Source organism: Lissotriton vulgaris, chromosome 8 (genome assembly GCF_964263255.1).
Source record: "Lissotriton vulgaris chromosome 8, aLisVul1.2, whole genome shotgun sequence".
Lineage (NCBI taxonomy): Eukaryota > Metazoa > Chordata > Amphibia > Caudata > Salamandridae > Lissotriton > Lissotriton vulgaris.
Genome location: NC_141696.1, coordinates 114,350,998 through 114,366,400, shown reverse-complemented (window position 1 = coordinate 114,366,400; position 15,403 = coordinate 114,350,998). Strand labels below are relative to the sequence as shown.

The 15,403-nt window shown below is 43.8% G+C and overlaps 1 protein-coding gene across 9 annotated transcripts in view; it reads right to left on the bottom strand.

Annotated features, from left to right (window-relative positions):
* ARAP1 (ArfGAP with RhoGAP domain, ankyrin repeat and PH domain 1) overlaps window positions 1–15,403 on the bottom strand; it is a 768,097-nt gene that overhangs the window by 194,992 nt on the left and 557,702 nt on the right. For all 9 annotated transcript variants that reach the window (XM_086933788.1, XM_086933791.1, XM_086933794.1 and 6 more), the window contains exon 16: window positions 12,474–12,656. In XM_086933788.1, coding sequence (XP_086789914.1) covers window positions 12,474–12,656 — 183 coding nt within the window. The remainder of the gene's footprint in view (window positions 1–12,473; window positions 12,657–15,403) is intronic.

The window sequence follows — 15,403 nt, the reverse complement described above, 5'->3', positions numbered from 1 at the left end:
CAGCGGAGTGGCGGGAACGGAGGCGGAGTTATGGGTTGTTAGGTCACGTGACCGAAATGTCGAGAAAAGTGAAGAAATACTTCACCAAACCCAGAGATCAACTAATAGTATTTTGATCCACTTGGTAATGGGCCATATTAAAGTACTTAAAGATATTAGATATAAGAGGTTGTGGACAGATAAAATGACGTGTAGATTTAAATCACAATTACGTATTCAGTACAATTGATGAATTTGCATGGTTAGGAAGTTAAAGTCCGTGCAATTCTCAGAACATGAGATTGTAGACGGAATTTTCGAATTATTTAGGTTCTTGAAGAAACAAAAGACAGTTATTCTGCAACCTGTGGAATTGGAAAGTCAAAAGAACTCGGGCACTTTTCTGACACGAGAGTGAAACCGAGTGACAATTTCATGAATCATACAGTTTATAATCCCATGAGAATATTACAGAAAAGTTTTTAGCCAAGTGCTGCCAATTGGGACAGGCTACTGTCTAATTCATTAAGACCATTTTTAATCGTGTCCAAAAGTGACATCCATTTAGCTTCTCGTGTATTCAGTATGGTCATTAAGTCCCCCCCCCCTCCTGCTTAGGGATACTTTTTCGACAACTAACCACCTCAGGTCACTTACTTGATGGCCACTTCGTTGCCAGTGGTCCACTAAGGGGGCACCTGTCACCTTACATCTTAATCTACTCCTGTGTGATGAAATCCTTGCTTTAATTTTTTGTTGGATCTGGCCAACATATAACTGATTACAGGGACACCTCACAATGTAGATGACACCAGCCGTGTTACAATTGGTGTAATGCTTAAGGTGAAAAGTACGTTGTCCATGTTGGAAACTTTTTGTCTGAATGGTTGTCTCGCAGGCGATGCAGGTTCCACATCTGTAGTGCCCTACCACATTGGGTAAGTTCCATAAGGTAGTGATGGAGGGTTGGCTTGCTGGTTCCAAATAGGAGTGGACTACCATATCCCGTATATTCTTGGCCCTTTTAAAAGAATGGAGAGGAAGATTCAGGTGTCCAATTTCTTCAGCAACAAGGTGCCAATTCTTATTGATAATTCGTTTGATCTCATTACTGCGAGTGGAGAATGTTGTGACGCAGACAATGCGGTCCATCTCCTCTTTATTGGTCACTTCTGGATTCAACAGGGTCTCCCGTGGGTTGTACTAGGCCCGCTTCCTGGCTCGTTTGACCATCCGAGCAGGATATCCACGAGTGATCAGGCGATCACACAACACCTCGGATTCTTTGATGTAATTGCCTCTGGTCGAGCAATTCCGCCTGACCCTAAGGAATTGGCCAATAGGTAAATTGTCTTTTAGGCCCCTAGGGTGGTGGCTCCCATATTGCAGTAGTGAGTTTCGCTCTGTGGGCTTTCTGAACAGTGTTGTCTGCAATCGATCATCATTGACGTAAATCGTGATGTCCAAGTATGGGATGCTTATATTGCTAGATTCCATGGTGAACTGGATGTTAGAATTGCACAAATTTAACCATGAATGAAAAGCACACAGATGTTCTTTGTCCCCATTCCAGATGCACAAGACGTCATCTATATATCTTACCCAGAGTGTAAGATTTGGCTCAAATGGGTTGGTGTTAGAAAATATGAATTGTTGCTCGAAATGATCCATGTAAATAATGGCCAAGTTAGGGGCAAAAGTAGCCCCCATCGCCACTCCTTTTGTTTGTAAAAAGAATTCATCTTGGAAAATAAAGTAATTCTTCATCATGGCAATGCGCAGTAATTCAATAATGAAATCCGTGGGCACCGCAACCGGGGCAGGTCTCTTATCCAGGGCTAAACGCATCACATCCAATGCGTCCGTTTGGGGTATGCTAGTGTACAGTGACACTATGTCACACGTTACCAAGAGTTCTTTTGTGGAGTCGAAGGGTCTTTCATCAATGAGATTAATGGTTTGAGTGGTGTCACGTAGGTATGTTCTTGTTTGGAGTGCAAGCGGTTTTAAGAAGAAGTCAATATACTTGCACAGCGGTTCAAGCATTGATCCACACCCAGAGACAATTGGCCTACCTGGGGGATTAGCTAAGTTTTTATGTACCTTAGGAAGTGTGTATATCGTCGCTAATCTGGGGAATTTCTGATTCAGAAATTAAAATTCTTGTTCACTCAAAAAACCGGCCCTCTCTGTGTAACAGTTAAGATGTTGTTGGCAAGATCACGGGAAGGGTCACAGGTGAGTTTGCGATAACCGATGCCGTCATTCAGTTGTTTAAAAATCTCCTGTTTGTAGTGGGTGAGATTTTGAATAACAATGGCACCACCCTTATCGGCGGGTTTTATGACAACATCTTTATTAGCACTGAGTCCGGTAAGGGCCATTTTCTCTCCTTTGCTGAGATTCAACTTGGAAAATTTGCGTACATGCAAAGTATTTTCTACTGCAGAGGTCACAATTTCTTCGAAGGCCAAGATTTTGTGGCCATATCGCGTAGGTTGGAGGGAAGAAAGTAGAGGGTTCCCTTAATCCAGTGGTGGATCCAGGTGGTCGCGTGTTCCGATTACCGATTCTTTAGGAAAATAAGACAAAAATTCTTCTTCCGTAAAGTTCCGTCTTTAGTAAGAATTTGTTCGCCGGAGCTGTTGGAACAAAAAGATAGGCCTCTGCCCAGGACTTTCTCCTCTTCTTCTGTTAATTTGTAATTGGAGATGTTAATCACCGGGTTGGTCAATGGTAACCCGGGGTTTGGGACCTCTAATGCTGGGATGTTCTGGATGGGAAAAGGATTCACCATCTGTAGGTGTTCCTGCGTGTGGATATCTCTCCGTGCACTTCGGGACGGAATGTCACTCGTTTCTGGGACTTCCCTCTGTTGCTCCCCCAACCTCCGGGGTTCTGTTGTTGGCCCCTGGTTTGTCCTCTGTTCCAGTTGCCTCGACCTCGTGGAGGCCGCCATTGTCCGCGGCCCTGTTCTAAAAAATGAGGAGGATATTGTGGAGGATACTGTTGGTAGGCAAGTTCTTGTGGTGGATAGTTGTAAGATGTGCTGGGCCCAGGATCACTCTCACTGCCTGAGCTGTATGAAGAATCAGAGAAATTTGTGAAGTTCCGTCTGTCGCGATAGAACCCGCGGTTGCGGTTGATGAAGCGGCCCTGATTATCTTGTTTATAATAATCAGGCTGCAGGTATGGGTATACACTCTTTTTATCAAAATTTCTCAGATCTCTGGCTAGCTTCTCCAATTTTTGGGTTTGGGCTGTAAGGTCAAAGTCCTTTATTGTGGCTTCCAGAGTATCACAATAATGATTATTATAAACAAGATAATCGGGGCCGCTTCATCAACCGCAACCGCGGGGGCTATCGCGACAGACGGAACTTCACAAATTTCTGATTCTTCATACAGCTCAGGCAGTGAGAGTGATCCTGGGCCCAGCACATCTTACAACTATCCACCACAAGAACTTACCTGCCAACAGTATCCTCCACAATATCCTCCTCATTTTTTAGAACAGGGCCGCGGACAATGGCGGCCTCCACAAGGTCGAGGCAACTGGAACAGAGGACAAACCAGGGGCCAACAACAGAACCCCGGAGGTTGGGAGAGCAACAGAGGGAAGTCCCAGAAACGAGTGACATTCCGTCCCGAAGTGCACGGAGAGATATCCACACGCAGGAACACCTACAGATGGTGAATCCTTTTCCCATCCAGAACATCCCAGCATTAGAGGTCCCAAACCCCGGGTTACCGTTGACCAACCCGGTGATTACCATCTCCAATTACAAATTAACAGAAGAAGAGGAGAAAGTCCTGGGCAGAGGCCTCTCTTTTGTTCCAACAGCTCCGGCGAACAAATTCTTACTAAAGACGGAACTTTACCGATTCTTTAGGAAAATAAGACTAAAATTCTTCTTCCGTAATCAGAACACGCGACCACCTGGATCCACCACTGGATTAAGGGAACCCTCTACTTTCTTCCCTCCAACCTACGCGATGAGCCACAAAATCTTGGCTTCAAAGAAATTGTGACCTCTGCAGTAGAAAAAACTTAGGATGTACGCAAATTTTCCAAGTTGAATCTCAGCAAAGGAGAGAAAATGGCCCTTACCGGGCTCAGTGCTAATAAAGATGTTGTCATAAAACCCGCTGATAAGGGTGGTGCCATTGTTATTCAAAATCTCACCCACTACAAACAGGAGATTTTTAAACAACTGAATGACGGCATCAGTTATCGCAAACGCACCTGTGACCCTTCCCGTGATCTTGCCAACAACATCTTAACTGTTACACAGAGAGGGCCGGTTTTTTGAGTGAACAAGAATTTAAATTTCTGAATCAGAAATTTCCCAGATTAGCGACGATATACACACTTCCTAAGGTACATAAAAACTTAGCTAATCCCCCAGGTAGGCCAATTGTTTCTGGCTGTGGATCAATGCTTGAACCGCTGTGCAAGTATATTGACTTCTTCTTAAAACCGCTTGCACTCCAAACAAGAACATACCTACGTGACACCACTCAAACCATTAATCTCATTGATGAAAGACCCTTCGACTCCACAAAAGAACTCTTGGTAACGTGTGACATAGTGTCACTGTACACTAGCATACCCCAAACGGACGCATTGGATGTGATGCGTGTAGCCCTGGATAAGAGACCTGCCCCGGTTGCGGTGCCCACGGATTTCATTATTGAATTACTGCGCATTGCCATCATGAAGAATTACTTTATTTTCCAAGATGAATTCTTTTTACAAACAAAAGGAGTGGCGATGGGGGCTACTTTTGCCCCTAACTTGGCCATTATTTACATGGATCATTTCGAGCAACAATTCATATTTTCTAACACCAACCCATTTGAGCCAAATCTTACACTCTGGGTAAGATATATAGATGACGTCTTGTGCATCTGGAATGGGGACAAAGAACATCTGTGTGCTTTTCATTCATGGTTAAATTTGTGCAATCCTAACATCCAGTTCACCATGGAATCTAGCAATATAAGCATCCCATACTTGGACATCACGATTTACGTCAATGATGATCGATTGCAGACAACACTGTTCAGAAAGCCCACAGAGCGAAACTCACTACTGCAATATGGGAGCCACCACCCTAGGGGCCTAAAAGACAATTTACCTATTGGCCAATTCCTTAGGGTCAGACGGAATTGCTCGACCAGAGGCAATTACATCAAAGAATCAGAGGTGTTGTGTGATCGCCTGATCACTCGTGGATATCCTGCTCGGATGGTCAAACGAGCCAGGAAGCGGGCCTGGTACAACCCACGGGAGACCCTGTTGAATCCAGAAGTGACCAATAAAGAGGAGATGGACCGCATTGTCTGCGTCACAACATTCTCCACTCGCAGTAATGAGATCAAACGAATTATCAATAAGAATTGGCACCTTGTTGCTGAAGAAATTGGACACCTGAATCTTCCTCTCCATTCTTTTAAAAGGGCCAAGAATATACGGGATATGGTAGTCCACTCCTATTTGGAACCAGCAAGCCAAGCCTCCATCACTACCTTATGGAACTTACCCAATGTGGTAGGGCACTACAGATGTGGAACATGCATCGCCTGCGAGACAACCATTCAGACAAAAAGTTTCCAACATGGACAACATACTTTTCACCTTAAGCATTACACCAATTGTAACACGGCTGGTGTCATCTACATTGTGAGGTGTCCCTGTAATCAGTTATATGTTGGCCAGACCCAACAAAAAATTAAAGCTAGGATTTCATCACACAGGAGTAGATTAAGATGTAAGGTGACAGGTGCCCCCTTAGTGGACCACTGGCAACGAAGTGGCCATCAAGTAAGTGACCTGAGGTGGTTAGTTGTCGAAAAAGTATCCCTAAGCAGGAGGGGGGGAAACTTAATGACCATACTCAATACACGAGAAGCTAAATGGATGTCACTTTTGGACACGATTAAAAATGGTCTTAATGAATTAGACAGTAGCCTGTCCCAATTGGCAGCACTTGGCTAAAAACTTTTCTGTAATATTCTCATGGGATTATAAACTGTATGATTCATGAAATTGTCACTCGGTTTCACTCTCGTGTCAGAAAAGTGCCCGAGTTCTTTTGACTTTCCAATTCCACAGGTTGCAGAATAACTGTCTTTTGTTTCTTCAAGAACCTAAATAATTCGAAAATTCCGTCTACAATCTCATGTTCTGAGAATTGCACGGACTTTAACTTCCTAACCATGCAAATTCATCAATTGTACTGAATACGTAATTGGGATTTAAATCTACACGTCATTTTATCTGTCCACAACCTCTTATATCTAATATCTTTAAGTACTTTAATATGGCCCATTACCAAGTGGATCAAAATACTATTAGTTGATCTCTGGGTTTGGTGAAGTATTTCTTCACTTTTCTCGACATGTCGGTCACGTGACCTAACAACCCATAACTCCGCGTAGTTTCACAGCAACTCCACCTCCGTTCCCGCCACTCCGCTGGACGGAGTCTTCCAAGTCGACTAACCGTGAGTTCCCTTCCTTCAACGCTAATGCAGATGAGTTCAAAACCGTGTGGTTTGTTTACAAACAGACCCGGGTAATGTTTTACGGATCCCTTTCTTTGATTTTGTCTCCCCGCTACAGCAACCAATTTTCGAGGCTTACTGAGCAGTTTTGCCAAATTTGGGATCCAGTAAGTGTTTTTCGTTTAAATAGTTGCTCTCCTTCCCATCCTGCTGACGAGTGTGATGCTGTCCATTTGTAAAACCGACTCTGGTAATAGAACACGATTTTTCTGTTGATTCTGTCTCCCCGCTACAGCGACCGAGATGTAATACTTATTGAGCAGTCCTGCCTTTTTGATCCTGTTCACGAATACACTTAGGATCAAGTAAGTGGTTCGACCACAATTGTGGCTTCTTGCAGAACCCCCTTGAGCCATTCTGTGATTCCTTTTGATCTTTTTGACCTTACCTTTCGCAGCACCGCATGCAACTCTTCACCAACAGCACACCCACGGTGCCTGTTTATCCCGTATTAACCCAGTAAGTGTGGTCACTTTCTAACTATTGGGTTGGTAGGCCACCCAAGTCCACTTACCATTGTTATCTTTCTTTTTTGCCCACAGCGGTTTTAATCGAACTCCGGTCCCTTATTCAAATGACAGAAGGATACCCGTTCCTACAGTTTGGCCCTATAGCCACTTCAGTCCATTCTTGGTTTTTACAAAATTAAGGTGAGCACCATGACCTTATGTGATGGTCCGTAATACATGACCATCTGACCTAGTCTGACCCCCCCACTCTGGTAATAATTTAAAGAATATTCAGGACTACCTCAATGTAATCTCTGAATTTTCAGTACTACCCCAGTGTACTCTAAGAACCCCTTCCGCCGGGACGACCTAAAATCCTTAATTTCAAAAAATCCTTTTGGATATCACACCTATTCAATGCAAGGTAATTCCTGGCCCCCTTTTCGAGTCTTTGTCGATCACGATTCATTCAGATATAGAATCCTTTATTGATTTCTCTCCTCTGTTCCTATTCCTCTGTAGTTTGCGAATTGGGTTCGTAGCGGATATTCCCCTACGATTGAGTGGGATACCAGAGTTCCTACAGCAGAGCCCCTTGTGGCCTGTTGCTCATGGTAATTATATTATTCATACTTAGACGCCGTTGTGACGACGTCTATAGCCATTCTGTAACGATAATTTGTACCCCTTTTTTCTGAATGTCTAACCCCTCTCCTTTTTAACTTCCAGATTTCGGCGCCCCTTTTTCACCTCCCCGTCTTTGTCCTGATGAAGACCCCATCTAAGGACTTAATTTGACCTACAATACAGGGGTCGAAACGTCGACGGCTTGTGTTTTTCCGACATCCGGTTTCAAGTCCCTGATACTTTCCATTGATGTGGTTCATACCGGAGAATGTCTTCTTCATAAGTGCATCAATTTTGTCCTCCAATTTTGGATGTTGCATTTGAAATGTTTAATTGTAGTATGTTAATTTGGTGATTTGTTGGACTCAATATGATCACTACTTTTCTGTAAATTCCTCTGAGCACCCCCTTTCCTTTCCTTCCCCCCCCTTCCTCGGGGCTTCTTAGTTTTGTTGTTTGAATATCTAGCATTTGTCATTACTTGATCTATCCAGTTTTGTTAATAAATTACAATACTGTGTTATAAAGTTTCATAAAATTGTGTAAGTGTTTTCAGTCTTAACAAACTTTATACTGTATTCCTTCCTCTTGCGGGGACCCCCTTCTTTAGCCATGGTAAAGCTTAAGTGACTTGCTATGAAGGTGATCCTTCTTGTGGCAATTACTTCAGCCAGGAGAACAGATGCATTAGGAGCATTGAGCAAACCCCAGGGTTTAAGGATTCTGGGGGATGGAATTATTTGAAAAACCGCCCCAGGGCTTTTTTTGTACTAAAATTCCTTCTTCTCCTAAAACAGAAGGAAATGCTCCTTCCCTCTTATTTACCCAATCCGTCATCACAAAAATACTTGCTTTGTTGCTTAGATTTGAGAAGAGCGAGCTCGGTGTATTCAGATCGTGCCAAGAATTACAGGAACACAGATCATTGTTTGTTACCCGTGGTGGAGCTAACAAGGAGATTTCTAGAAGTAGGTGGATTAGAGAAACAATTGCTTTGGTTTATGGTATTTCTAAAGTTCCCCTCTCTGATAAAACCCGAGATAGATGGAGGAGAAGCGGAGAAGCCTCTTAGGCTGAATACAAAGCTGTTTTCTTATCGGAAATCTGCAGGGATCTGCCCGACTCATCACACCTTTTTGAAACACTAAGGAATTCAGGGTGTAGGAATGTCAAGGATGTATGATCTGCACTATTACTTTGATATTTTTTCTTGAATTTTACTATTAAAAGGTATTTATCTGCAATAATAGTGATTTCTGTAGAATTAATACTCTTCGGTCAGTCTAGCTAGGGTATTCCTCATAAGTAATGACTTAGACTTGGACGAAGGTTAATGCTCCGGTGATTTACCAAGAATCTTCATTATCCGTAGCCCATAAAATCCTCGTCACAGTCATGACGTCCCACCCTCTCTCCCTAGAGCTGCTGGCCTCAGAGGGCTTGGCGGTTCTGTAAGGATTTTGGGTTGGCTATGACTCATACCACCCCAAAAAGGGCGAGCCAAGGTCATATCAACTCGTAATCCTGGGTTTTAGTCTGTGATTAGATGTGTACACCTCATGCGTGAGGATTGTGAAAAGAAAGTTACGGACTAAGGATAATGAAGCATACCGGTAAATACACAGAGCCTGAATTGCCTCAAGTCCAGACTGAAGTCAGAGCGGTCTAGGATGACAAGTGGAGGTAAGACGAGTGGGCCGTGGCGTAGCACCACATGTTTATCTGAATAAATGTTGGGTGGTATTACAGGGAGACATTATGAGGTGCTCTAAGGAGGTATTGGGCAAGGTATTACTGAGGAAGATATTGGGTAAGCTGATGCTATGAGAGGGTTTCGGGGTAGAGGTGGGTGAACACAGTTTTCTAAAAAGCCAACCAGGGGAATTTGCTTTTTTTTAGCTTATCTAGTGAGTGAAATTGGCATTAAAAACGCCAAAGCTTGTTTTACATGTGAAAGAGAAATTGAAAGATTATGTGCATCAATAGAGAAAACTACTAGCAGCCCATGCGGTCTTGAACCGCAAGGCATGGTCTTGAGAAGTGAGATGCCTACAACAATTCCGATTGCAGTGAGAATGATCCTAACACAAGGACTTTTTCCGATTGGTTCAAAGCATGGCCAATCAGATTGCCGACTTTTCAGAAATTGGCCACCCTTTGAGCCATGGCTCTTCGGCCTAGTCTGAATGACTGCTTGACACGCATCACAGAAGTTAATGAAACTTCGTAAACTCCCTGGAATTCCCTTGTTGGTGGTAAATTTAAAGTAGCCAAAGTACTGCTGAGAAATGATCACTAGCAGTTTGCCTTTTTTTCCAATACAGAAAGAAAGGATTCCATGGCAATGCCAGTCTTGTACTGGTACTTGCTTCTCCATAGCGCTGATTAAAAATATCTACTTTGCCCAGTAGTTTAACTGGTTGCAGGGGGCCCACAGGCACTCCTATTTGGGGACTGGCAGGTATTTTTCCTCATTAAACTGTGACTCACATTAAGAGAGGGAAAACACAAAAGGAGCAAAGGAGGAGGAAGAAAAAGAAGGAAACCCGGTGACAAAGAGAAAGCAGGTGAGTGAGATAAAGGGGGAGGGAGTGTCTGGTGGTGGATTAAAGAGGCATGCGTGGAATAAAGGCTAAACACCTTGGTATTTGGCACACTGATATAAAATAGCACCAACCCTGGGCTTCTGAGAAAACTTTGGGCCTGGCACTTATTTTTTAACTCGTTTAACCCCTGATTTGCCTAGCCCGCCTGCGAGGGGGTGCAGAGATGGTTTGTGTTCTAGACAGACGGTAGCGGTCCCAGTCCATTCCTGTAGACAGCAAGTGTTAATAACTCTCCCTTGCGGTCAGAGTGAGGCTCTGGAATATAACTTTGCCCAGAGTGGCAACAGTTGATGCACCTGCCCTGGCTGTGGTAGTTCACCCACTCTCTCCTGGCATGATGCCACACTGTCTCTGCCAGAGCGCTCACGTGTCCGCCGTCCAAGCATGAGTGGGTCATGAATTCTCTGCATCCAGAGACTTGTAGTTTTGTTTAACCCAGTACAAACTCAGGGTTCCCAGAATTCAAAGAGAGAACATACTCTGGCTAAGCCACTCACAGACAGACCACAAACACCTCAGAGCTCTTCTTTGCATCAATTCCGCCTCACCATCAACATTGTTGACAAATATTACTGTAGCTTTGGGAGTACATCTGCTGCAGGGGTTTTATAGACTGAATGGAAATGGAAGTACTGAAAAGTAGCAAACCCCTGCTTTACAGTGGTACGGTATGACAAACTGGGCAGAAACTGACTCAGACTAGAATGGATTCTGGGAGGTGTAGTCAGTCTATTTAAATTGAACCCACTGGATTAATCCACTACAGAACAAAAACGTGCTAAAGAAATCTATGTTCTTAATCACCATGTTGTCATCTATTGTTTCCCTTTAATAATTGATTGTGTTCTCTGGTTGATCACCCTAATGGCTTTATTTGAAGAGAACCAATATTGCAACTCCCAGAATGCAAGAGGATGCTTAAATAAGGTCCCAGGCCTATAGACACAGTTCTCTGCAGACATGGCGCCATCTTGCAAATCTCCAGACCCCAAAAACTAGCAACAGAACGAAGAGTCCGGGCAGGCTGCCATCTCAACAAGAGTTTATTTTATGTGGGACTGAATGAGGGACACTCCAGCCCCAGGAAAATAAATATAGCTTCAATAATAAGTATTGATAGAGCCATTCTGTTTAACTGTTGTATGGTGCAATCACACAGACAACACAACGCTCATGCACAAACTGATGAAAATCACACAAAAATGCACAGATGCAGGCACAGCAGGACATATACAGATGCTCCCGCGCACACAAGCCAGTACATTTACAGGTATTTATCCCTCTCAATCACTTAACCATGAATTCGCAAAGGCCTCTATGTCGCAAAAAGGATTTGGCACAAGGACTGCAAACTGCATTAAAGCCAGACCTACAATGAAAGCAGAATACCCTTTCAAACAATGCAGAATGCTTGCAGGGAAGATCACAACCCTCTTTAGACATAAAGCACCTAGTCATCAAGTGACCCTCTGTAAACTCAGCTAGCAACTCCCACTCCACAGGCTGGAATCCCAAGTTGAGCCGTCACCGATAACCGCAGAGCTCAAGCCGACTGGTCTTCAGGTCATAGTTGGGGTCATCATTAAGCATCCCCAGATTAATGGAAACAAGAATAATATTGGTGCAACATCTCACTGGCTTGCAGCTTCTCCTGTGGCACATCCCTGCACACAGGGAAAACCTAAGGGCACCATGAACACTTTAGAAGAGATATTCCTGAGGAAGAACTATTGATTGATGTTAGGCTGTCAAAGTTCCTGTACCCACGATGCACTTGAGGGAGCATCAGCACTGGTAGTGAGGCACACTAGTGGAAGAAACCCCTTAAACCCTTAGAACATGCTTAGCTCAACTGCCAAGAACAGCTACAAACACCATCTTAGAATCCACTGGTATATTATGATTGCTCGGCATGCACTCGATTCTCGAATGTGGGGAGCATGGGCCATGGTCCCAAAAACACCCTACTTTTTCAATATCCCTTGGGCTAGTGCCATGGAACTATGTGTGCAGAGGCCCAGTACAGTGGTCACTCAAACACCCTACAGTAGCCTAGTACAGATGCGTCAAATTCATTGTGGCCGGTGCAACAAGGCAATTTCACACAAAGGCCTATGGTGGCAGAAGCAAGGTGTTCACAGGTTGGTCCAGAACCATTTAACATTGCCCATTGTTGGAGGTAAGGGCAGCAAAATGTCACTTCCCCTAGATGCCAACAAATATTACACAAGCCCTGAGGATCACCTTGTTCAGCTCCTCTTGGTTGCCGAAGAGCTGGTGGTAGCGCCGGTACTTGCCCTCCTTGTATTTCGCGGTGATGAAGCGCTTCCTCTCCGTGCTCCTGCTCATTGGGTGGATGGCCTCGCTGGGCGGGACATTCGCTGCCCAGAACTCGTTGGCCGTAATATTGCTGATCCGCTGGAAGAGCTGCAAAGCAGAAGACAACACAGATGAGTACAACCTACTGGAGACACTGGCCTTCCAGAAGATCCAGTCTCCCCCAAGGCCTACTACCACCGACTGACCAGTCAGTCAATTTCTGTGTTACAGTAATAGTGGATAACATACATATATATATATACACACATATATATATACACACATATATATATATATATATATATATATATATGTATATACACACATACATATATATACACACATATATATATACACATATATACAAGTGACCAAGATCTCAGCCGAGATCGAAACGCGCCGTAATCTGTTTGCCTGAATAAATCCGTGGAACTTTTACCTGCAGACCTGGTGTGGCTCATTTTTTTGCCCAGAAATCGGCAAAATCTATGTGGAACATACATATATATATATATATATATATATATATATATGCAAAGAAAGCACTCCTTCCACTTCCACTGGAACAGCGGCGAAGAAAAGAGAAACGAACCACTTCTCTCTCAGGCAAGATGTTTTATTTACAGCCTAGCAGCAATCAAACAGATGACGCGTTTCGGGCTTTGGCGCCCTTGTTCACATAGATATATATATATACACACACACACGCGTATATATATATATATATATATATATATATATATATATTTTATTTTTTTCGCGATTAGTGTAATAAAAATGGAGTTCAATTAATACAATATGGCGTTCCCAGACAGCATAGGTAAGTAAAAAAAGCTTTTAAATGTATGCTGTGTGAATGCTTGCGGGTTAGTGTGTGTTTATGTGAGAGATAGTGCAAGTGTAAATGTGGGTCTGTCTAAGCATGTGTGCGTGAGGGAAAGTGAAGGTGGCAGGGCGTTTGATGTCACTTCTGCTACCCCCAACATTTGGGCAAATTGACGTGCATGCGGACATGAATATGTGATAGAGAACGGTTTGGAAGTATGTCATTAGTACGTCACTAATCAAGGTAACGAGTGTGCAAAATAACGTTGCACTAGTGGATTAAGGGATTCCATTTGGAATACCAGCCAGCCACTAATAGCCAGGAGTATACAACAGCACTATAAAGGTTCACTTCGTTGCTTAAGGGGATCAAAATGTCAGCACAGATAAAAAACTGAAACTGATAAAGCCGATAGGTCTGGCTTTGGTAAGTTGTTTCAATAGTACATTTTTTAAGGCAAAGATGTGGCACAAAAAACAGGCGGCCACCTGAACGTGCTGCCATATGCTGCCAAAAAAACTGTAAATTAAATAAAATAACTATTTCTTATACATTTCATAAAACAGCAGAGGTTCCCCCTAGCAGGCAGGTGTACGTGGAACAGATATAGAAACCCCCTTTAATTTTAATGCACATCACAGAATAATGCCTTTTAATCGCAGTAACACGAACGTGCAGTTTAAACTAAACAAGCAAATGTAGGAAAGATAAAGAACGGTATGAGAAAAGCATTAGCAGTATCAAGTATAGGCCAAACAGCCATGGTACTAGTGCACTTCTTTTCAGGTGCATGTGATGTCATCAGGGAAAATGGCGTCAGTCAGACTGCAAGGGCCCCAGTGGCTGAAATGGGCCGCCCCATGGGGTGTGATGAGAAGGAAACTATCAACAACAGCTGAACACACCTATGTATGAAACGGGGAGAGCCAAAGCCCCCCTATGGATCAATGGATCTTTTATTTATGATTCTTTTTTTATTACACAAGGCTGGTGAGGCCTACATAAAACGAAGGAGCTGAACATAGGTTAGTAAAATGCCCCACAATAAGCTACCAGTAAGTGCCTCAGCCCGGCCTAAGAACACGTCTTAAGCCTGATATAGAAAGGGGGGGCTGGTTGGCAGCTCTGAGGGTAAAGGTGCCCGTCCCAAGTTAGAAGCAGCGACTAAAAAAAGTGAAAGTAACTGTAGGAAGTGCAGCTGCCAGATGGACTCTCAATACCGCATTATTACCTTCTCCCACTCTATTTTTTTTGTAAATTAATGATATAGCCAGGCAGCAGCACTGCTCAGCAAACGCATGCTCAGACCCTCTGATGTCATCCTGCCTGCCCAGATCAAACAATGGGCCAGTGTAAAGACGAGCAGCGCCGAGCCAAGGGCGGCCAGACAAAGGACATGTAGGGGTGGATTTGGAAGAAAAACAATCGCTTTATTTAAATCTGGCAAACCCAAGAATGCACACAATTCTCCCCAACAGGACGCAATTGTTCTGTGTGGCTGGTATATCACGGATGGCTGAATCTTTCCAAGAAGTCTTGTTCAGGTGCAGGTTGGAGGAAATGAAAGTTTTTGATGCCTTAATGTAAACCAGATGTTTTCCTAACATATCTAGGTATGTTGCCACTGTTAGGTTACCATTGTCTGTGCTTTTCTGTGCTTACTACTACCAGGAGTGCAGCAAAATCTGTAGTGAGACTGGCCAGTGAGGAGTTAGTGTTTGCCTTGGAAGGTAGGTTTATGTTGGACTGTGGCGAGGAAGCTCAGCACAGGGCTCACCGGTGTTAGTGATGGTGAACGGGTGGAGATCAGGCTCGCACTACCTACCGCCCGTGCACACACGCGAGTGCTACAAATGGAGCCATCAGGCATACGAGCTAGTCGACTGAATCTTAAACGGATAGGGTACCAGGAGGTCGCAGCATAATGTCCATTCCAGATTTTATATTGTGCTAAGTTCATAAATTGAATGCTGGGACGGTGTCCAGGTCTCACAGAAATCCCTTCACTCTGACGGAAAGAGAGGGCTGG